Here is a 23,766-nt window from a genome sequence, read left to right on the forward strand (position 1 = left end):
CTAAACTGTTTTAAATGGACTTCTACTATTATTGTGCGATCAGTTGTATTTCAATACTACAGCTTTTTGTGTTTTGAGTTTGTGTCTTTAAAAACCGTCTTGCAAGGGAAGAAAAATGAAATATTTATTTATGAATATATTAGACACGGCGATTGAATTTCTAATAGGCCAAGCGCCCCTCCTCACCATGGCAACTGCCTATGGAAAGGAGAGGAGGAGGAACTGGCGCCACTCTAGCCCCACAGTCCTCTGTGATGTTGCCACCCAGCTCGCACGGCGTCGGGACCGGAAATAACCGTTGCTATGGCAGCCGCCATGTTGCCCCTGCGAAGATGACGCGCTTGACGTCACACACACCCCCAACCTCGCGCCCGGCTGGCCGAGCCGGCCGGCGACGTGCGGACGCTTTTGTTGGTGTCATGTGGCTAAGAGGGAGAGGAGGCCGGGCCGGCTTTGGAGCCGGGTGGGCGTCGCCGCGGGGACAGGCCAATCGGGAGCGAGTCGGTGCCAGAGGGGGCGGGAGGAAGGGAAGAGAGCGCGGGCCAGGAGCCAATCCCGGGGAGGGGGCGTGGCCTGATCGAGAGGCTCCTCCCGCTCCTCCCTCCGCCGTTCAGTCCGCAAAGCCGCCGGCAGGTCTCGGGCACCTTTTCCCGCGCTTCGCCTCCTCATCTCCGCCCGACCAGCCTCGTCATGCAGCCCGCCAGCGGAGAAGCCGTCCCTCCCGGCGCCTTGCCCTCCGCCCCGCCGCGCAACATCCAGATCAGCAGGTGCCGCTGCCGCCGCCGCGCCCTTCGCCGCTAAGGGAGGGAGGGGGGGAGGCGGGGCTACCTCTGGGCGCGTGCAGAGCGCCCGGGGCGGGAAGAAGGCGGGGCGGAGGAGAGGCTTCTGGGCATGCGCACACGGTCTGGGCCGCGGATACGGGGTGGGTGTGTCAGTCCGGACGGAGGGGATGCTTCTGAGCATGTGCAGAATGCTTCCCTCTGGGAGCGGAGGAAGAAAGAGGAGTGCCTCTGTCCCCCTTTGCAGCCTTTGGCTGAGAGAGGAGAGGGTGCCTCTGGGCGTGGGCAGAGTGTCTGTGGCACGGGGGCGAAGAGGGAGGGCCTCTGGGCATGTGCAGAGCACTAGGCCTTGGAGGAGGGCGTCTTGTGTGTCTACATTGTGCCTCAAGGGGTGCCTCTGGGCATGTGCAGAGTGTCTGGCCATGCAGGAAGGGTGCCTCTGGGCATGTGCAGGTTGCCTGGCTATTGGGAGAAGGAGGAATATCCGTGGACATATGTAAAACCCCTTGACTAGGCTAGACTGGACTGGACCAGGGAACAAAGCAGTGTCTCTGCACAAGTGGCAAGTGCGTGGTGGTGGTGAGAAGTCGGGTGTCTTTGGGCATGTGCAGAGTATCCATTAGGGATGGGGTGCTTCTGGATATTCAGAGTGGCTGGCATGGGGAAGAAGAGGAGTTGCCTCTGGGCATGTGCAGAGCCCTGCTTCTCCTGCAATAGGGTCCTCAGTGCTTTTCCTTCCTGGAGAAGAGTGATTGTCTGCTGTCCGGGTGACCCTGCAGGGTGGTGGATGGGCAGCGTTTAGGGATTAAAATGATATAATAACACCCCCACCCCCACCCAAAAAAGATCTTTATAGTACCAAAAAAATCCGAAGGCAGCTTCCAAAAGCAACAGGGATTACCCAGTGGGATGGGAGGGGTAACACAAGACCAGGGGGAGGTTGAAAGCAGGATCAAGAACCAAGAACAGAGTAGACCTCTAATAAATAACGTCTAATAAATAAAGAAACCAATGGGCCTTGATCCAAGCAATACGGGCTTTCGGGGGGACGCTCTGGAGAAACTTGGCTGGTTTGTCTGGGGAGGCCTGTTCATAGCTTTGTGAGCCATCACTGGTAGGTCAGCTGTGGATCTTGAGCACAGAGTGGTGTGTTTGTATGCACAGAGGTGCTCCTGTCTGATCCCCCCCCCCATTCCGAAGTTGTGGTTTGTGTGTGAAATTGGGAGGGAGGGCAAGGCGGGACATGAAGACGGGATGGGTGACACGAAATTCAACTGCAGACGCTCAAAATCCCAGATTATTTTCAGGAACAGAAAATCCCAGATTAAACCTGTGAACATCCAAAATGGGGCAATCTTTTCTCACTTTTGATGCCAGCCGTCTCAGGGGAGTGCCCATATTGCTCTCCCTGGTTATCCACAGGGGTAGGTGATGTCCCTGATATTATAGGTCATCAGTGCCATCTGAGGTCGCTTTAAGAAAGCCAAGAGGAAAAAGGAAAATAGCTTATGTCTAAAGTTCAGCTGGACTATAGGGAGGAGATGAAATAGTCAAATATAGAATAATATCAAAGGGGGATGACCAGTGGATGGTGCTTTATGGGTCATTCATCCATCCATCCATCCATCCATCCATCCATCCATCCATCCATCCATCCATCCATCCATCCATCCATCCATCCATCCATCCATCCATCCATTCATTTAAAATAGTTTGACTGTTCTTTTCTCATAAAAAAGGACCTAGGGCAGCTTACATCATTAAAAACAGCATATTAAAAGCTAAAAACAGTAAATTATTCAAGTATGAATGAAGGATTATGAACATTATGGATGGTTTTACAGTAAATGGACCCTGCAGCAGTGTAAGATTGTTACCAGTATATGCTTGCATTTACACCTTTGCAGCAATTTGTTTTTGCAAATATTTTGATGCCATGGGAAGCAGACCTTATTGGGGCAGGATTCTGGAGTTGCTCTAAAGGGTATTCTTTAAAAAGCTTCCCCCCACCAAAAAAAAGCAAGATCTTTCAGTGTCTAAAGCCAATGTGACAATTTTGGCAAAGCGTTTTCTGTAGGATGAATGGCACTCTTGGGTTGTGGACATAACATATGGAAGTCTCTCATTGTCTTTAGCTCCTAGGGATTAAGCGTAGTTATTTTTCCATACATTGGGAGGTTAGAAGCATTGATGCTTTGCCTTGCATGTTATCCTACAGACTGTGTTCACTGGAGTGACAGTGGATCTCTGCTGTTTCAGCTGCATCAGAATGGAAGATCTTTATATGGAAACTTATACATTAGTTTACAATGTGAGGCAATTTAAGGAGCAGAAAGAAGTTGTGAAACAATCTGTAGGGTAGTTCAAACATCAGGATAGCAGCACCATCAGCCGCTTCTTTTAAATTTCTCTCTTACTATTCTCCATCTCTTTCAGCAAAAAGTACATTATTTGGTTTAGAATTAAAGCTAAGCATAAATCTGTTGCTTCTGTTTGTTAAAAGTGAAAAAAAGGATTTCACATGTATTTATTTAATTTTAAATTTTATTTTATTTATAGGCCTCTTTTCTCCAAATAAGGGTACTCGAGGTGGCTCACAATATTAAAAAGAATAGAATTAAAAATGTAATAAGTTAAACATTAAGGAAACTATTAAACTATATACTCATTAAAATACGATTAAACAATTAAATGTCAAAAACCATCTTAACATTAAAAATTAATTTTGTGAGGTGAGATTTGAAAACAAAATATTGTTTTATATAATAAAACAATGCTTTTCTTTATGTAAAACTCACAGTTTCCAGCTCCTTGGAGTTTCTACATGCCTTTATAGAAGGATATTCCCCCCGTGTTTGGAAATTAATAGTTTATATCCCTTCCTGTGCACAGTGTGATGTAGGGTGGATCGGGGGTCCCAAAACCGGCCTGCATACCTGTGAAGGAATGGAGTTATGACATAATAAATCTGCAATGCTCATTAAATGAGCCTCCCATTCGTAGGCATTCATTTCCAGTAAATGAGACAAGAGGCAAGTGGTTTTGTTTTATGTCCCAAGATGAGGGATGGTTTGGAAAATTGCACATTTGTCCGTTCAAGTTAAGATGGCATCTCTTAGCCTCTAGAATCGCCTGTGAAATCAATGGCATTCAATTAACCCCAGGGCCTCTGCTTTGTCTGCAGCATTTAAAGTTACGCTTTGCTCCATCTTGTTTCAAGTTCAAGGTGGGGGGGGGGAACTTGCCGGAAGCATTATTTGGAGATTTGGGAACAATTTGTCACCAGTATGTTGGTATGGGGGGAACTTTCTCCTCCTTTCTTTTTTAATATCCATAGCAGGTATCCGGCACCATCTGTCAGTTGGGGTGGGAAGGTGCTCCGTGGAGATGAACCTTCTTGGCAAGCGGAAAGTCAAAGTTTAATCCAGAAAGCATCTAAGGCAGAATGTTCCCTTCCTTCCAGAAGAGCCAGTTTTCGCCATCCTTTGGTTTACTAGGTGCCTCTGCCCTGGGTGAGGGCAGTTCCCTCAGTCCCATCACCCTCACAGGGACAGCCTTCACTGTTGTTGCGCTCAGACTTTGGAACTCCCTCCCACTGGAGGCCAGGCTGGCCCCATCTTTGCTACCCTTCCGCAGGCAGGCAAAGACCTTTCTCTCGAGGCAAGCCTTTGCTCAGTAGCCAGCTACCTGTGTGCAGTATTCAGATCGATTGCTATGCATTATTGCTTTGACTGGATTTTTAGTACAACTCGTGTTTTCCATTTTTATGTTTCCCATTTCTCAGAGTGACTTTTTTAAACAATTGTATGCTTATTTATCTTTGCCTTAATATTGCCTATTCATGATGTAAGATTCCTCCTCATTCATAGTTTTAAATATTGTCCTTTAATGATGTTAACCATCGTTGTACATTCATGGTTTTCAACCTTAAATGTTGTGTTTCATTGCTGTGAGCCATCTTGGTTCCTTTTCAGGGAGAAAGACAAGATAAAAATATTTTGAACGAATGAATGAATCAAGCAATCAATCCTGTTTTTGGCCAGCTTCTGCTGGTGTGTCAGTTGCACCTATTTGGTGGTGGGAAGAGCACCCTCTGTAGTCATAGACAGTGTGGTCCATAGATAAAGACTGTGTTGGAACTCACTATGACTTCTTTTTCCTTGCCTGTTAAAAGGACTGCATCATGGTCATTCTGCAGGACTTCTCCACATTGATATTGCCTTGTGTCCAGACTAGCTTTCCATGTTCCTCTCTTTCTTTTACTAGAATTGGGCTTTATCTTTTGATGCCTTTTTTTTGGGTATGTGATAGCAACACTGATAATCAGTGATGGAGTGGAAGAGAAGTAGGCTTCTTAGTAATGGGAAATGTGTTGTCTTTCTGTGCAAACATGCAGTCCATTGGGCTTGCTGTTAAAGGGTGCAAAGTGCTTTCTGCATGCAGTACTGTGTGTTCAGAGGGACTGTTTGCGTTCCTGGTAGTGGTTGAGCATCTGGTGGCCTTACCCAGTTCTTTCAGGGGCTGGGCTGTACATCTTGTAGAGACGAGCACCTCATTTGCATTTGGCCAGAGTTCAGAGCCGGACACGAAGATCTGAGGCTTTAATTTCTGCATTGATCCTGCACCTGTAGCTTAAGCCTTCCCATCTTGATGATATTTTTTGGAAATGGGACCCAGAACTGTTCCCCTGCGATACGACAGTCAGATTCCATTGATCTTCTGTTCTGCCATTGCTAAGGCACCACGGCCACAAGGTCACACTTCCTCCGGTCGATAGAAATGGCTGTCAATACATGTGTTTTGAGTGTCGGGGGGGGGGGGGAAGCGGAAATCTCATGGCCCACGCCGTCAATACCGCAGCTGTGGTCTGATCAGTGGAGCAGGCAGCGGGAAGTCGCTAAATGGCTCCAACCTTCCCTTCCCTTGAGTTGTTAGCAGCAGACATGTGAGAATAATTACGTCTCTACCTAGCCGGCTGTAACCCCGTGGGGTGTTCTAATCAGCTTACTCCCCGGGGTGGGGTTATCGGAGGCGCTTACGAGGTCTAACAGAGAAGCTGCTCTCTTCCTGTTATGCTGACTGTTCTTGGTTATGCTGACTCACGGCGGGTGGGGATGGGGGGAAATATTGCTTTTCTGTCATGGGAAGGTTGTACAGTCATAGTTTCAGTGTAAACTGAGGAATCTGGGAATTGAGTTCACAACCGTTTGTTGGAGGCTACCTGCACTTTAATGTTGAAAGCCTTTGAAATTTTGCGTGTGCTTAAAGATAGTCAGTCAGTTAAAATTGGGAACTAGACAGCTTGCCTATGATCTGTTTCTTTTGATTTCGGTGTGAAAAGTATCGGTTCCTCAACAAAACCTGTCTTCTTGGTTTCCGAAATTCCTTTTTATGTAACAGGGTCACCAACGGTGAAAAACAGCAACTGTTTGGGTTTGCTTTCAGTTAGTTGCCCATTAATAAAGCATAAATAATTCTGGTTTCAAAATATGTATATATCAGGCTTTGAAAGCCTTAGTTTGGGTGTGAAGTCTATATTTAATAATTATGTGCTGTCAAGTTGATTCTGAAGTCTTGTGAGCCTTTCCAGGGTTTTTTCAATATACAGTGCTCAGAAATGGTTTGCTATGTTTTTCTCAGGGGCACGTTCTGGGACTCTGCAGCTTGCCCAAGGCTACACAGATTGACTCTTCTGAACGGCAGACTCTGCATATATTCCCCAGCCCCTTGCAAATGATTTAATACTTGAATGTTTGATGTTAGCTTCAGAAAATCAGTTCTGATGGACCAGAATTTGTAGAGTTTCTGTAGCTGTGGCTGTCATAGTGCAAATAACCGCAGTGTTTCTTTATATATAGGATATATAAGATAAATTCTATTAAAACATCTGTGTAAGTTGCTTTTTTTTGGGGGGGTGGCCTGTGGTAAGTAGATTTTCTACTGGATGATTAGCCAAGGAATCTGGGGTAGAAGGTCCTTTGGTATTGGCCCTATGTGGCAGATAATTAAGGTGCAGTTGTCCAGCCACGCACACCTGCAGATGTATTTGTGAGATGACCATGTTTGCAATTGTGCCATCAGAGACACACACACACTGAAACAGACCCCCAACTTGAACGCGTGCTTGGGAGACACCAGTGTTTTATATTCTCTCATGAAACAGGAGAACGTTGACAAGTCTTTGTTCTCACAGGGTCAGCACATGGATGGTGGCGTTTCAGTCGCTGGTTAAAGTGAATTATTTTGAGGGATGGTCTGTGTTCTCAAGGCTGGGAGCCGATCAAAGAAGATAATATCAGAGGGCTAGAGGTGCAGGAGGGGCCTGGGATCATGAAACTGTTTCTCTTCCCTCTGTGGGGAGGGGCACATAGTATTCTCAAGAGACAGTCGCTTCCCCAAGGGTTCCACATGAATAAAGAGTGAAATGGTCTTTATTGGTGTAATTCACTCCATGCAAAGCATCTGCTCCCTCCTGGACCTGGGCTTGGCCCCCTCACTTGATGCGGCCATATTCTTTGCATTTTGTCCTTTTTCCTTTCCCCCCCTCTAGCCCCCTCTCAGTAACCTAGATCCCATAATGGCAGCCCTTCCAACGAATGTTCCTGCTGTTAATGAATATTGCATCAGTCTGCAGGAAGCTATGCAGTAAATTTGTCCTTAATCTTGAATAATGCACTCACCTTTCTGTGTTTCCAAGGTGTCGTGTGCTGAAGAATGACATGTGAACCTTTCTGAGATGCCTCCACCAGGCAGTTGTGGTTTAGACCCAACTTGATGGGCAGTAATGTTGACATATCAGGATTTTCTCCTGCCTTATGGGCCCCTCTCCTAGTTTCAGTGTTAAGATTTTGCACGGACCATCCATCTAACAACCCAATGGTTTCCTTCCTTCAGCTAGAGGAAGCGTTCCTCCCGGTGGCATCAAGGACACCTAGGGTGTTGCTCAACACCAGTGGGCCTCATTGGTGTTATTTCAGGACCAGAGCAGGAAGGAAAGGCAGACTGTGGGCTTGGCTTTTGGTTGTACAATAATCGTCTGATGATCCTGTTGTTATTCATGGGTAGACCATCACCTGATCGATGGGTGTGACCTTCACGTCGCTTGTAACCTGCAGGAAACTGGTTTTACTGGCCTGTCCCTGAGACCTGTGATGACTCTGGATAGCTTTTGGAACTCTCTCTCCCGGGGCTTCCTCTGTGGTTTTAGCTGGCAGCAAGGCTGAATTAAGCGGTTTAAGGTCTTGGAGTGGTTCCAAAACAAGGGCCCTGCTTGCATATCTGAATGAACTACTGTAGAAATAGTGGAATAAAAATTAAATGACCCGATGAAGGAAGGAAATTAAAACTTGAACTACAGTAGGCAGGAGCAACAGCAGAGAATTTTTCATCTGCGTGTACATAGTTTGCAGACTAACAGGTGTATTTTACTGTGTTATTCAAGTAACTGTACATGCCACTAGAAGTTGAGTAGTTAAATCCAAACAAAACAAAAAGAATGATTACTGTGTGGAAGCAGCATAGAGTCTTATCAGCTGAGAGCCCAAATCCCTACAGGGAGGGAGGGAGGGAGGGAGGGAGGGAGGGAAGGAAGGAAGGAAGGAAGGAAGGAAGGAAGGAAGGAAGGAAGGAAGGAAGGAAGGAAGGAAGGAAGGAAGGAAGGAAATTTGTCACTTGTAAGTAAACAGTTTGTTGTTATTGTTTGTAATTGACATAAATCTCCATTTGTTTACAGCATTTAGAAACTGTTTTGCAAAAGATGTTTATAGGGAAGTTCTCAGCAAGAAACAAAAGCATAAACATGTTGCAGACTGAAACAACTTTTGCTGTTTGGAGAGGTGAAGGGTGGTGCTGATTGCTTTTTGGTTCTTATAAATGTAATATTTTGAAGATTTGTGACTTGTGGTTTCACCCGGCCTTGGACTAGCCCAGAGACTAGTGCTCCACAACCTTCTGCTGGTCTTCTGGAAAAAGTACGTAACTACATTTGTACTTCTCTTGGACAGCAAAGGAGAAGGATTTCCTGGGTGCTTAACAAGAGAAGCGACAGAAGTTGAAGAGATCTTGTGTGTGTCTAGGTGGGGGAAATGAGATGTATTTTTCTGTGTGTGAAAAGATAGGGCTGTATTCACGGCTGAGCTCTCATCTTTTTTTCCATCCCAAGTGCATGTGCCAGGCTCTATCCGGGAGATCTCAAGGATCTAGTAAAAATAGCAAAGTGGATTCTTCGAACTCAAAGTCAGCACACCTTTAGTGGGAAGCCAAACCAAAGGCAGGCACACCCTGTACTTTCATGTGTATTTTGGGAAGTACTTGGAAAAGAGGGAACGTCTATCTGAGCAGGCCTCTTGAGTTACTTGCCCGGATCAGATTGTTTCACTGACATATTAGGTACCAAGTGATGCCAGGTCACGCTGCTTGGGGTTCTGTTTTTCTTTTGGCCAGGAAGGCTTTTCAGATGCGGAGAGAAGGAGAAGGAAGGGAAAAACCTTCAAGGTGAAAAGTTGTTTAAAAGAGGTAATAGCTATATGTTGTTTGTTGTTTACTCATTAAGTTGTGTCCGACTCTTCGTGACCCAATGGACCAGAGCACGCCAGGCCCTCCTGTCTTCCACTGCCTCCCGGAGCTGGGTCAAATTCATGTTGGTCGCTTCGGTGGCACTGTCCAACCATCTCGTCCTCTGTCATCCCTTTCTCCTCTTGCTTTCACACTTTCCCAACATCAGGGTCTTTTCTAGGGAATCTTCTCCTCTCATGAGATGGCCCAAGTATTGGAGCCTCAGCTTCAGGATCTATCCTTCCAGTGAGGCTTGATTTCCTTCAAAATGGATAGGTTTGTTCTTTGCAGTCCAGGGGACTCTCAAGAGTCTCCTCCAGCACCACAATTCAAAAGCATCAATTCTTCGGCAGTCAGCCTTCTTTATGGTCCAGCTCTCACTTCCATATATCACTACTGGAAAAACCATAGCTTTGACTATGTGGACCTTTGTTGGCAAGGTGATGTCTCTGTTTTTTAAGATGCTGTCTAGGTTTGTCATCGCTTTCCTCTCAAGAAGCTGGCATCTTTTAATTTCATGGCTGCTGTCACCATCTACAGTGATCCTGGAGCCCAAGAAAGTAAAATCTGTCACTGCCTCCATCTCTTTCCCTTCTGTTGCCAGTAGCTAATGGGACCAGTGGCCATGATCTTAGTTTTTTTGATGTTAAGCTTCAGACCGTTTTGGTTTTTTTTGCACTCTCCTCTTTCACCCTCATTAAGAGGTTCTTTAATTTCTCTTTCTGCCATCAATAGCAATGTGCTCATATATAGAACACAACCAAAGCCACTCGGGACTTTCAAAGGGGGCAAGACTCTGGGGATCTGGTTAATACAGCATTTCTGCAGTAGAGCCCCCATGATGCAAATTCCCAGGGATGCACAATTCTGGCAGAATCGACAATATTCCACAGCCTTTAGGATAGATAGTTTAGTGGTTAGGCTTCTGGCTGCCGAGCCAGAGGTTGGGAGATCAGTTCTACACTGTTCCTCCTTGACAAGGACTGGACTCAGTGATCCATAGGGTCCTTTCTAGCTCTGCAGTTCTAAGATGATGATGGAATCCAAAACAGGCTCTTTAAATTATGACACACATGAGGCAGATGGGAGCTGGTTGGGTATCTTAGTGGTTTAGACCTCTGGCTATGGAGCCAGAGGATGGGAGTTTGATTCCTCTTCCTGGAAGAGCCAGCCTGTGTAGTCATGGGTAAGCTGCACTGTCCCAGTACACACACACACACACACACACACACACACACACACACACACACACACACACACACACACACACACACAGAGAGAGAGAGAGAGAGAGAGAGAGAGAGAGAGAGAGAGAGAGAAGGGAATGGTAACCCACTTCTGTGTATTTTCTACCTAGAAAACCCTGAAGAACATTGATAAGTCAAAATTGGCTTGATGGCATGCAGTTAATTAATTAGGGAGGCTGGGAATTGTTAGGGTCCCTGTTGAGGGTAGAAGCTCCGTCTTGTGATGGACTGGCTGAAGCATATTTAAAGTGACAAGGGAAGGCTGTAGGGAGGCTTGTTTGCCCCCCCCCCCCAATCCCAGGCTGGCTCTCCCAGCACACCTAAAGAGCAAATGGGCAGACCGACGTGAAAGATTGGGAGCTTAGGGTGGGGGCTACATTTAGGGTCCCTGGGGGACACGTGATCCGCCCCTTCTATTGAAGTATTTTGGAAAGTGCACTTCGGCCTTTGAAGTTGATCTTGGCGCAGCCAAGCGAACAGGCTTGCTCAATCATCAGGGGAAGTTTTGTGTAGTAGTTTTCGGGCTGGTGATTTGCGTCAGCTTTAAGGAAAGCACGTGATGATGCTTGCCCCAGCTAAATAGTTAGCTGTATTTTAAAACAGGTTCTTGAGATAGGGCAAATGTTATTCATCTTCAGCCATTCCTTGTTTCCTAACAAGAGGGCTGTTGCATTCAGGATCGGTGACTGGATCCAGAGGAATTCTCTTTGTCCGGTGGCAGAAAAAAAAGTTTGCTAATACTCAGTAGCTGCTGGTGCCAGTGTTAGCTTGGAGCATTTCTCTGTCCCTAGAGAGCTGTTGCTTTTCAGAGCAGGATAGCTCAAAGTGAGGGTAGCAGACCGCCCTGAGACTTTTCTTCTCTAGCCCTTTGGCTCCCAGGTCCAAAGGCAGCAATGCAGAAGGTGTGGCAGCATCTGGGAGCAAAGCTCTTGAAGGTTGGCACAAATCTCTGCAGGTAAGTGCTCAAGAGAAGGAGCACGCAGGTTTCGCCTTAGCCGAGGGAGTTTAGAAATCTCAGCGGGGCTGTAGGGCAAGACAAAGCGCTTCTCTACCTTGGGAGGCAGCGTCTCGAGTGATCTGATAATGGAGAAATGACAGCCTGCTCTGAACCACTGGGATAAGCGGAGTTGTAGATTTTTGAGATTATACAGCGCACCTGCCTCCCTTTAAAGAGTATTAATCATCTTTTAGGCTCGGAGAGAGGCAGCTTCCCAAAGGTAAGCAGAGAGTCTTTACCAAGAGAACGAACCAGCCTTCCATTGGGCTTCTAAGAATCGAGGTTTTTGAAGGAGGCCCCGGAAGGACCTCAAGAAGAGGTTAGGCCTTCTCAGGGGTGGCCCCATCCCTCTGAGAACATCTCAGTGGGGTGGTGGAGCTGACCCTGAGCTCTCTTCCTCCCCAGTTTTAAGAAGCAGCTGAAAACGCATCACAGGTCCTTGGAAGGCAGCCTCTGTTGAAGATATTTGCCTCCCTATGCCTTCTTTGTTTCCCAGAGCCATCAGGTTTTCACCATCCAGAATAATGCTGTGCACTAATGAGGGTAGGTAGGTAGGTGGGTAGGTAGGTAGGTAGGTAGGTAGGTAGGTAGGTAGATGATGGTGCAGAAAGGGGAAGATCATCCTTTTGTCCTTCTCACGGGCCACATTGAGCAGCAAGACATTTCCGTCTCAGGCGTGGGAAATCCATGCCTGTTTTGGTGTACCTTTAATTTATTTTTTTCTTAATCCATGTGTTCCTCCCCCCCCCACTGACAAGAGCCCATTTTGGTGTGTTTTGTGGTGTTTTTGTTCCTCTTTAGTGATGCGATGATGAGAACAATAAGAATTGCCCGTAGCCACCTGGGTGCCTGGGGTGAAGCCGTGGAACTGAGTCTGAAAGAGCTTCGGGACATGGGTTCTAGTCTCCCTCAAAGCCACCTCATGGAACAGGCGGCCCAGCCGTGGTGCTAACCTTCCCCCCCCCCCCCCCGGTGATGAGAGTCTGAGTGAGGGTCATTATAGGCCGTGACCTTGGCCTTGGTCAAAGCCTCTTGCTCTCTAGATGTGCCTCACCTAGTTTTGCCACATCCGCTTGTGGCTGGCAGGAACCCAATCCCCGAGGGAAGGGCTGGAGTGCTGGATGCTGGATTTCAATGTCGGCATGTTCCGATATCGTTCTGGCAGCCTTTTACAGAGACCTTTGCTCCAGTGACCTGCTTTTCAGAGCCGATAGCTGGAAAGAGGAGTTATTTGGGTGGCACACCTGAGAGGTGTTTCCCCCCAGCTCTTACCTTTCTAGTGAGTTGCCCATTTGCCTGCCAGCCTGGGCTGCAAGGAGAGTAAAGGTTGCTTTCCCTTTCTCGGCTATAACCAGAAAGAGGGCATAACCACCGGCGCCCCTTTTCCTCTTCCTGTCAAGAACCAGGGAGCAGTCATTACAGTTACAGTGGGCAGGGGGAGATGCAGAGTTGGGGGACATCAGTAACGTTATTGGAGGGGGGGAAGAAAATAGTAGTGCTGGTTGCCCCCCCTTGCAAACAAGCAAGCAAACAAACAAACCCTATTCTCTCAACTCAGAAGGCCTGGATAGCCTTGATGGCAGCCCCCTTCGGGTGGAGCTGTGGTTGCTAAATGCCAGGTCAGTGGAAGGTAATCCAGGATTTGCTCTTGGGTGGACAGGCTGACCTGGCTGAGCTACTCTCAGGTATGGCGTTGCAACTCGCTTCGCTTATTATCCTTGGGGGACTGCAGCATCCATATGGAAACTAGTTTGTCGGAAGCGGCCCAGGACTTTTACGTCTACCCTGACAACCACGGGGCTGTGCCAAGTGGTATCTGGAGCCACTACTCACGTTATAGGGCACATTCTTGATCTGGTTTTCTGTACTGGGCAGAATGGTGCTGCTCTCAAGGCACAGAAGGAACCTTTGGATGCAGTGATTAAACTGCAGTATTGCAGCCAAGACTCTGCTCATGACCTGAGTTCAATCCCTGCAGGCTCAGGTAACCGGCTCAAGGCTGACTCAGTCTTCCAACCTTCCAAGGTCGGTAAATTGAGTACCTAGCTCATTGGGGGAGCAGTGTGTCGTCTTCATAATCAAAATTGTAAGCCGCCCAGGAAATGCCTTAAGCACTCTGAGGTGGTGTATAAGCAGCACACTTTGCTTGGCTTTGATCTGGGTGTGGAGGCAGTCTCTGTAGTTCCTTATTCATGGTCGGATCACTAACTGGTAGGGTTTAGGTTTATTGGAACTCTAAGCCTTTCCAGGGGTGGGATGGCAGCCCATTTAAATGGTACGCCCTGGGAGGCTGATGACTCCAGATGGGTACTGATGGCTCTTGGGGAATTTTCTGGCTGTCTTGGCAGGTGTTCCCATCTTGTCCTTGGCTGATCTCTGGAATGGGGAAGCAGCTAGGGCTATTAAGCCTCCTGCCCCATGACCTGCAACCCCATTAGTTTCTTGGTTTACTAAATTATCTTGGGACGATGAAACAAGTGGGACAGAGACTAGAGCGATGTTGGTGGAAAACTCGGAGGAGAGCCGAACGACCGAGGGCTAGAGCTTATTGGAATGCCTGATCGGTGGCAGTGAGGGCAGGCAAAGAAGGGGTACTTCTCTGCCCCCATTGCATTTTTGGGTGGTCCAGGGCCCAGATGGCCACAAGAGATGAACGCTGACCACTATATTGGCCTGCTGTGAAGATGGTGCTCAGTTGACCACTCAGCAGTAGAGTGGGAAGGCTCTTCAACCTGTCTCTTCGCAGGAGTGGTCGGTTGCTCGGGGAAGCACCGGCCAGGCTTCTTCTGCGATCGGTGCAATGATGCGGATGATGGCCACACACTGCGCAATGACCAGGGAGTGGACCAGCTGGTTTGAGGTGGAGGAGCTGGATCTCCACAGCGCCTGTGCTGCCAGTATTTGCCTCCCCAGGGTGCCAATAGCCCGAGTCTAATCACGATCCTTGGCTTGATGCTGAACCTTATGGCCAGAATCCTATTGGAACCACAGAGCATAAACTTTCGAGTGTGGAGTGTGTGCTCTTGCTGGCTGCCGCGGTGTGTTCAGACTCACTCAGGGTCATGCCTTCAGCCAGGAAAACGTGAGATCCGCTTTGCCCAGTGGAGTCTTTTGCTTGGGGTGTGTTTTCAGTGGGATCTCGGCCGTGGAAGCCCTACCTGTCTGAGGCACTGGTGCTTTTCTCCGATTTAGAAAAAACGCCAGTGAACCACCACCGTGGATTTTCTGTGCAAAAAGCAAGCAAAAGAGATGGCAATGTTTTGAATAAGAGGAAATTACCAAATAGGTTCCCGCATTTCCACCGATGCATTCGCCACTCAAGCCTGGGCTCAGTTTTTCTGGGTCTGCAGTCCGAGATGGCGGTCCTGAGTTCCAGGCAGAGCCACAGGTTTTGAATCCACAGCATGTTTTGGGGGTCAGGGGAGGGCAAGGGGGTTGGTGAGTGAGTGAATGAGTAATGGGTAGAACGATCTCCCCGATGATGGCTCCTTTTCCCAAAACACCAGGGGATTTAAGGGTACCTGGCTTGCCGATCCCATTCAAGGGATATTCAGACAGGACGGACCCTCCTGGGTTTAGAACGAACCATCCAGGATGCTCCCTGATCCCCATCTTGCTGCTCCAGCGGATAGACATGTGGCTGCAGTGAGTTTCTCAGTTCCCGCCCTCCCCGGGGGCTACTTCCTTCCTCGCTTTGGTTAGACAATAAGGTTTCTATAGCGACTCCTCCTTCAGCCACCGCTGGCTGGATGGGCTGGGATGCCTCCTCCCTATTTCAGGGGCAAGGCAGGAAACCATCTGAGAAAGGAGGCCGTCCCAGCCGGCGGCGGTTGGGTTGCCGACGTCCGTCAAGGCGCGATGCACAGAGATAAGTGGACGTACCAGTTCAGCGCCCTCCTCACAGCCAGACGCGTTCACGGCCGTCAGGATGACAGCTCGGCTGATCCAGTAGGTCCGCTTTCAGCCTCTTTTCCCTGACTGCTCTCTGACCCGGGTCTGTGAACGGCAGCTCCTTCTCTTCCGATCTCTGTGGGTGGCGAACGTCAAGAGGGATCTGGTGTGAGTCAGGAGCTGGATGTTAGGAAATATCTAGGAAGGAACCGCTAGGAGACCTGTAGGAATGAGTGAGCGGGTTAGGGATTCCTGTTTGAACTTCAAATGCAGAAGCAGGTGATACCTCTCTTGGGCCAGTGGGGGAAAAAAATCAGGTGGATCACTAGCTTTCTGTATTTGCATGGTATTTTTGAGGTGGGAGAGGGGACCACATGGCCTTTTTCTTATGTTTAAGCCTGCGTTCTGATGGGTTACGGTGTTGGGTTGAAGAACTTTTGAGTGAGGCTATAAGAGGATGGGTCCTGGTTATAAAACTGAATGGTAAGGAGGTTGTTTCTGGAATAGACTTCCTTGTTTATGAAGTAAGTTTCTGTCTTTGGAGGACGGTGTGTTTGAGAGAAGACATGCCCTAGGGAGCAAAGAAGGGACAGCATCGGCCAGGGGTTCAGGCAGTGCAGATCCTCCATAGCGCAGGGGGAAATGTTTCAAATGCTCAGGATGGTTTAAAACTCTCAGACAGTCACCCGGGGTTTCTCCTTGCTGGTGCTGGTAAGCTTTGTTGCGGACTGGGCGGTGGGATATTTCCTTTTTGGCTCTTCAGTAACAGCCTCTTAAAAGATGGAGCGGATGCTGTCTGACCCTTTTTGATGGGCCCAACCCTAGTTGGCTCTCCGTGAATCAGGCAAACGGTGGCTTAAAACTGACTTGCTTCTAAGCTGCAATAAAAAGACCAGGGGAAAGGTAGATTCATTCATTCAGAAATACAGTGCTGGATGGAGGGAGAGGCTTTGCCCATACCTTGGAGTGCCAGGAAGACAAACAAGTGAGTCCTAGAGCAGATCCACCTGAACTCTCTCTGGAGGCAAAAAACTGACAATGCACTGGTGGTGACCTTTGGGTGGACTTGCTGGGAAAGGCAATAATGCTGGGAAAGGTGGAAGACAGGAAGAAAAGAGGAAAACCCAATACGAGCGGGACTGACTCCATAAAGAAACCCACAGCCTTGAGTTTTGCAAGAGCTGAGCAGGGCAGTTGAGGACACAGGATGTTTGGGAAGTCATTTATTCTTAAGAGCTGCCGTAAGTCAAAGGCCACTTGAGAGGGCGTAACAACAACACAGCTGCCGTGTGCCAGTTGGCTTCACATCATGGTTTAGAGACCATGTCCTGCCTAATCTGGATGTTATGGGACAGTGGTGCAGCACTGGGGGGGGGGGAAGGAACTGACATGAGAGTCAGAGTCAGCAACCGGCACAAGCCTGTTGCATGCGACCAGGAAGGTTGCAGGACAGCAAAACCGGTGTGTGGGTTGCGCTTTCGTGCCATGGACCTTCCTGCTGTTGCATATCTGTGGCTTGCCATTGTTTTATATGAGTCATTTCTAGCTCTCCCCCCCCCCCTTTTGCTCTTCCTGTTTGCCTAACACGGTGGTTTCCAAATACTGTAAAAACGCTCAGCTTCCAGGAACTACAAATCCCAGAAGCCTCAGCCAGTGCAGCGAGCAATCAGGGCTTAGATCTGCTAAGGCCCCATACATTCTGCTTTGGTAACAAAATATTTGAGCGGTCTTTACTTGGGCACTTTTTATGGTAGGGATAAATGATGAAAATGGAGATATTCATTGCAAATGTACTTTTTCTCCTCTGATCGCCATGTACTAAATGTGGAATTCTGTGTTCAGGCCTTCTTTTAATAGCACCAGAGCTACTAGGACTGTGACATACACAGCAGAGTTGTCGTTTGTGGAGTTGCAGCAGATGTGGAAGTCACAACAGCTCCTCTCTCTGATTATAACTTTCTGCAGGGGAAAAATTGAAACCTGCTGGAAATTTTCGCAGTGAGATGAAAGACACAAGTGATCACTTACTTAGGATTCTGGAGCAGGGACTGAACTTTCTTGTCAGCTTACGAACCTATTTCAACTATGGCTTGTCGTTTTGTCTGACCCACAGACATGGCTTGTTCCCCACACAGCTCAGTCTGAAACAGGAGTTGGCAGGAATGAAACAAACCAGGACTGGGATGGTCAGCCAGGATTTGTTTGACTGCCATGCAACAGGTAGCTGTGTGTTGAGCAGCAAACCATGGTTAATACAAACCATGGAATAGCGTGATGCAGGAGACAGGAAGATGGCTTATGCAGAATTCAGCCCTTATTCCTCCTAACCCAGCACAGTGAACTCTGACTGGCAGCCATAGTCTCTCCTCGGTTCCATGCAGGATTCTTTCCAAGCCTGAACTGGAGACTCCTGGGATTTCCTGGGAATCTCCCATCCAGAGACTGAGCAGGCTCTGCTTAGCTTCCAGAACCAGGCAGTATCGGCTATGCTTCGGGTGTTCTTTATTTTTCCTCTGCCAGGAGGAGTGAGCGTCTGGGTTTTCCCAAAATACATCCTTCGTTCATGCACAATGAGACCCAGAGGGTTCGTGACGGCTTGTGAACGTCAGGTGCCAGAGCTTAGGAACTTCACTATCTTTTGGACTACCAAGACCCAGCATCCCTTGCCGCCTCCTCTCTCTCTTGGCTCTGATGTGATAGTTGCTCCTGGTTCAGCTCTGTGCCCAACCCATGTCTTAACATCATCAGCCATTTGGGTGTATTATTCGTTCTTGCCAGTAAGGGGCCCTTTGGAGAAAATTTCAGATTGCTTCCTCTTCTTAGAGCTCCCACCAGTGACAGAACTGGGGCAACAGCAGCTGCTTTGCCTCATCCTTCCCTAAGGGTTTAATCCCATTCCCCCCCCCCCTTACATCCAACAACAAGCTAATCCACATTTAGGTTTTATAGGATTAAGAGTCACTTTTGTGAGTCATAAGATTGTAGGGGTGCTAGCAATGGTGGACGGGAGAGGAAGTTCAGAATTACTTAGGAGTTGGGTGGTGGATACTGGACATAACTGGATACACTGGTTGATGTTTAGTGTAGATGAACATCTGCCTTCCAGCAACACTTGCCCACATACTTTAGGAGTCCTGGTTATGTCCATTCTATCCAGACACGGGGTTGAAACCGGACGGACTCGTCTGTGTGGTGGCAAAATTGTAGAACCTGTCTCAGAACGAGGCTTCTGCTTTCTCTTTTTCTCATAATTTCTAGGCTCTATTTGAGAGTATGTTTTATTTCCGAGTGTGTTAGTAATATAACATTGTAGGACTCGAAGGGGGTCCCAGATGACCTCCGGTTCCTCGACCAGGATTTCGCTGAATCGGGTGTTTGTCTGCCTGGAACCCCTTTAGTGCATTCTTGTTGTGAATTTTTGAAGCACACGGTGATCGCTATGTCTTTATAAGCTGTTTTGTGGGCTTGGGAAGGGGGAGAGGTTTTTGACGTCATGACATTACATGAGCCACCTGAGCTACGTGGAGTTCTTTGCTTGGTGGGCTGGGGTCCAAAGCGGCAGACCAATGAAATCATGGTGGACCTCGTCACTTTTCTTGAAGGTCCTTTCCTTCTTCTCAAACAGTTCGTTCCCAACTTTGGGTCCTCAGATGTTCTTGGACTAAAACTCTCAGAAGGCTCCACCACTAGCTGTGCTGGTCAGGATTTTTTTGTTTGTTTGTTTGACCACAGCCATAAACACAATAGGAAAGTAATCTAGGCCAAATGAGGATTGTCACAGAACAAACTCTATAAAGGTGGTGTGTGAAGAATTGTTTCCATCTGTAGCCCTCTTGGATGTGCCAGGAGCCCCCATGGAGAATGGCTGAGGAAGGACCTTCCCAGACAGAGCATCATATAAACTCTGTTAAAAACCCTTCTGAGAACCAGGTTCTTCCACCTTTTGCAGTTCGTTCCGCAACTGAATAGCAATTACAGGGATGCCTCGCAAGACGAATGCCTCACACAACGAAAAACTCGCAAGACAAAAGCGCTTTGCGATTTTTTGGTGACTCGCAAGACAAATTTTTCTATGGCCGTGCTTCGCAAGACGAATAGGAACACATTAATTAGATTTCAATGCATTCCTATGGAAACTGCGCTTCGCAAGACAAAATTTTCGAAATACAAAACGACTCGCAGAACGAATTATTTTCCTCTTGCGAGGCATCACTGTATTGTGAGAAAGTTCTTCCCGATTCTTAGTCTCAATTTCCTTCCATGTGAACGGAATCCACTAGTTTAGGCTCTACTCTTGGAAGCCGCTTTCATCCTATTTTATATGAAAGGCCCTTGAAGAGCTGAGCACAGCTGTCCTGCCACCTATCAACCTTCTCTTCTCCAGGATGAACGTAACCAGCTTGCACAGGCGTTCCTTAGAGTGCTTGGTTGGCAGCTCCTGGGTTGTGTGGAATGGGCGCAACGTCCTCCTTTAACCAGCTGATCTCGGAAGCCTCAGGTTTCCCCTCCAATGTCTAGGAAATTGGTGGGACCTGGATGGGCGAAAGAGGCCACCCCTGGAGTGCAGGCTACACAGGTATAAGCTTGAACAGAACCAACTATTGTTAACTCTGCCACCGTGCTCCATTGTAGGGCTTACTTTGGACCCACGTTGCCGAATGGTTAGATTGTTAGACTGGAACTTGCAAGATCCGTGTTCCAATTCTGCTCCGTGCAATGGAACTCTCTTTTAGATTGACCTAATCCCATGAGGTTGTTTTACTTACTGCATTTTATAGAAATCGTTTCAGTGCTCAGCACCTCTTCTCTTGCTTCAGCTCAACCAAGAACTGACCATCTTTGCCCCCCCTCCCTTTCTACAGGATCATGCGCCCTGATGACGCCAATATCGCTGGGAACGTGCACGGCGGGACGATCCTGAAGATGATTGAGGAGGCGGGGGCCATTATCAGCACCCGACACTGCAACTCTCAGTCTGGGGTACGTGCAGGATCCGACCCCTACCTGGTGTGTGTGCATTTATTTAATTTATGTACTGTTCATTTAGTGAATACACACTATTCTGGGTGGTGTACAGGGTACAACACAAGCCTACACACACACACACACACACACACACACATGCACACACACACAGGCTCCACTCCCTTAACAACGTAATCAATATGGCTAAATAACTGACTTAAATTGCAAACATACATACAGTACATATAAACTTTATTGTTTCTGGCCATAGACCTTTACAATATTGTGACTACTGTAGCATATAAAATCTAAATAAAACAGGTAATTACCTTAAAACCATAAAAATCAATAAAACCCGGTCTAAAAATATTGTCATAATGTAAAATGTCAATCCACTGTATTCAGCATTTATGTGGCATTATGATCCCTGACAAATCGAAGCCTCTGCTTCTTAGCTGCTAGTGCAAATTGTGATACAGCATATGTAATGTGCAACTGTGCATCAGCAAGCAATCCTACTACTGTTTCAGTGGTGGTACAGTTAAAATACATCTGAATGATGGGTGACAGAAATCTTTCTCTAGGATTTTTATAGAGAGGACAGAACAGTAGATAATGAGTTAGATCCTCAATCTGGTTGCAGCCGAAGACACATTTTCGTTCCTTGACTGGGATTCCTTTATATCTCCCTTCGAGGTATGCTGAGGCCATCTGTCCAAATCTAAGTTCTGTAAAAGCTCTGCGAATCTGGGGAAAAGTCAATGACACAAAATATTTTGGTTTTGCATGATTCACCTGAAGTTGAGGATACCAGGTAGAAAAACGGGACCCAACAATAGCCGCCCTATCCTGGCTAGCATCAAGATCAAAGATCTAGTTCCTAAGGTCGCGAGAGCTTAAACTAAGGAACTTTCCCATCAAAAGGTTGTGGACCTTTAATTTTTGGTGGCATTGTCGTGCCCATCCACCAGACTTTAGTTGTTCTAACCAACAGCACTTTGTCAGGGAGGAGTCCTCCAAAGTGTTCACTCTATGCCAATATCTAAGATAAGCCAGATCAATTCTAGCGGTGATTGAGGGTAGGCCTAACTCAGCTCTGAGGTGAGCCGAAAGAGTTCCTGGGGGGGAGACCCAATATCAGCCTTATGAATTTGTTCTGCAGGATTTCTAATTTGGGCTTGGCTGCCTCTCTCCAGAGTTCTGTTCCGCAGAGCATTTGTGCTAGAATTTTGACAATGAACACCTTGAGAACAGGATTTACCAGCTGGCCTCCTCTGCTGTAGAAAAATCTTTTTAATTTTGATCTGGTACTCAGTAAGATGGTAGCATTTAAATGCTGTCTCCACGAGAGTTTCTCACAAAATTGAAGGCCCAAGTATTTAAATGAGTGTACCTGCTCAATAGCATGCCCCTCCAGAGACCAGTTATGCTTAGGGGCTGTCTTCCCACAGACCATAATTTTTGTTTTGGAATAATTGGTTGTTTATAGAGCTGCCCAAATTTGGACAGCATCCTTTTAAGACCAATTTTATTCAAAAATAGCAGAACCAGGTCATCAGCATAGAGCAGTATTGAGATCTTCCTACAGCCAATGGCTGGAGGGAAGAATGTGGGGGAAGCCATTTGAGGGATAAGGCTGTTTATATAAAAGTTGAAAAGAAAAGGTGCTAAAATACAACCTTGTTTCACCTCTCGGCTAATGCGAACCTGTTGTGATAGAGCTCCCTGTAAGCCTATACACACTTGCATCGCATTTTCTTTATATAGTAGCTGTATGAGCCACAGGAGTCTCTTATCAATGTTTGTTTTTTCCAATTTATACCAAAGGCGTTCTCTATCTATCAGGTCAAAGGCTGATGAAAAATCCACAAAGGCAACGTAAAGATATTTGTTCGGAGGTTTGGTGTATTTACTAATCACATGGTGTAAAACAAAGGCTTGATCTATTGTACTTCTGCCTTTTCTGAAGCCTGCCTGTTCTTCGAAGATGATAGAGTGTTTGTTGTCCCAATCTAGAAGCCTATTCAAGAGGTATCTAGCATAAAGCTTAGAGGCCACATTGAGAAGACTGATGGGTCTATAGTTACAAAGGTCTAGAGGATCGCCTTTCTTAAAAATTGGCACAACAATGCTAGTTTGCCAACCTGTGGGATGGTTGCCTGGTACTATTGATGTAGGTGAATAGACTGGCTAGAATGGGAGACCACCACTGAATGTCAATAGCAAAGACCTCAGCGGGGATCATATCTTCACCAGGAGCCTTGCCGTTCCGGAGAGTTTGAATCAGGTCCCCAATTTCTTTGGGGGAAACAGGTGGCCGTTCAGAGGAATTAGAGAGGGTCTCATGTGTAATATTTCTATGAATACTACCCCCCAAAATGCGACTGAAGTGGGAGACCCATACCTCTGGCGTGATGGAGTTGGCAATCAGAAAACTTAAATTGTGGTTAAAATACTGAGGAAACCTAAATTTCAAAATTAAAAATGAACAGCCTTTGAGGATAGGTTGTTGAAGGCTGCCTTGTATAATTCTGTTCTGCTTAGGTACCTATCCGTGCCTAGACAGTAGGAGAACACGTATTCTAGTACATATGACATTATTCTGTCCTGTTGGTATAAAAGGCAATGAAAGTGCCCCAGCCCCTCTAACTTTAAACTTTCTGCTTGCATCACAACAAGCAGAGTATGATTGTGAAGATGGTCAGGGCAGTTTTCCAGCCTGCTTTCCTTGGAATTGGACAGTACACATTTTATCTCTAGATAGTGAATGGCCCAAGGAAGTGTCACAAAGCAGAACGTAGCACTTAGCAGGACTGGGGCTGAGGCTTAAGAGATCTGGATTTAAGGTTTCCCACTGGGCCCTGGACTGGGTGTTTTTCAGATTTAAGCTCCTTCGTGTTTCTAGAAGGAAAATATTGAGAGGTGAAAAATAAACAAATATTTATTTTGTTTGGAAAGAAGCATGCGCACAATGACTTGTATTCATTTATTTTGCACCGCTCCGTCTTTTCCTTTTGGGAAGCAAATCATGACCTAACATAAAGCACTTTTATCTGCAGTTCCTCTTAGACCTGCATTTTGTGTGCACTTTCTGTATGTGCAAAATTGAGGGAAAGGTGCCTACAGCCACCCCACCTTGCTCCTCTTGGCACAGGCTTTCTGAAAAAGTGCAAAAGGTGTAAACTTACACAGAAGTTCCAAGCCAACGTGTTTATCACTAACCTGTTTTTTAACTGTGCACAGTTCTTTGTAAAAACAGAAACAAAACCCTATTTATACTTGGCCAAAAGATGGCAGTGTTGGAAAAACCGAGACAAACTAAATTTGCACCTTC

General features: G+C 47.1%; 1 protein-coding gene across 10 annotated transcripts in view; it reads left to right on the forward strand.

The window, feature by feature from the left end:
• The first annotated feature begins 522 nt into the window (after positions 1-522).
• ACOT7 (acyl-CoA thioesterase 7) overlaps positions 523-23,766 on the forward strand; it is a 68,359-nt gene continuing 45,115 nt past the window's right edge. For 2 of the 10 annotated variants that reach the window (XM_078379139.1, XM_072977740.2), the window contains exons 1-2: positions 585-767; positions 20,330-20,474. In XM_078379139.1, the coding sequence (XP_078235265.1) occupies positions 691-767; positions 20,330-20,474 (222 nt within the window). In that variant the 5' untranslated portion in view covers positions 585-690. Of the gene's footprint in view, positions 768-1,660; positions 5,725-11,084; positions 11,535-15,343; positions 15,525-20,329; positions 20,475-23,766 lie in introns of those variants that run through there. The other 8 variants (XM_020799967.3, XM_078379141.1, XM_020799971.3 and 5 more) reach the window with 8 other exon arrangements.

The sequence above is a fragment of the Pogona vitticeps genome, chromosome 7, assembly GCF_051106095.1.
Source record: "Pogona vitticeps strain Pit_001003342236 chromosome 7, PviZW2.1, whole genome shotgun sequence".
NCBI lineage: Eukaryota > Metazoa > Chordata > Lepidosauria > Squamata > Agamidae > Pogona > Pogona vitticeps.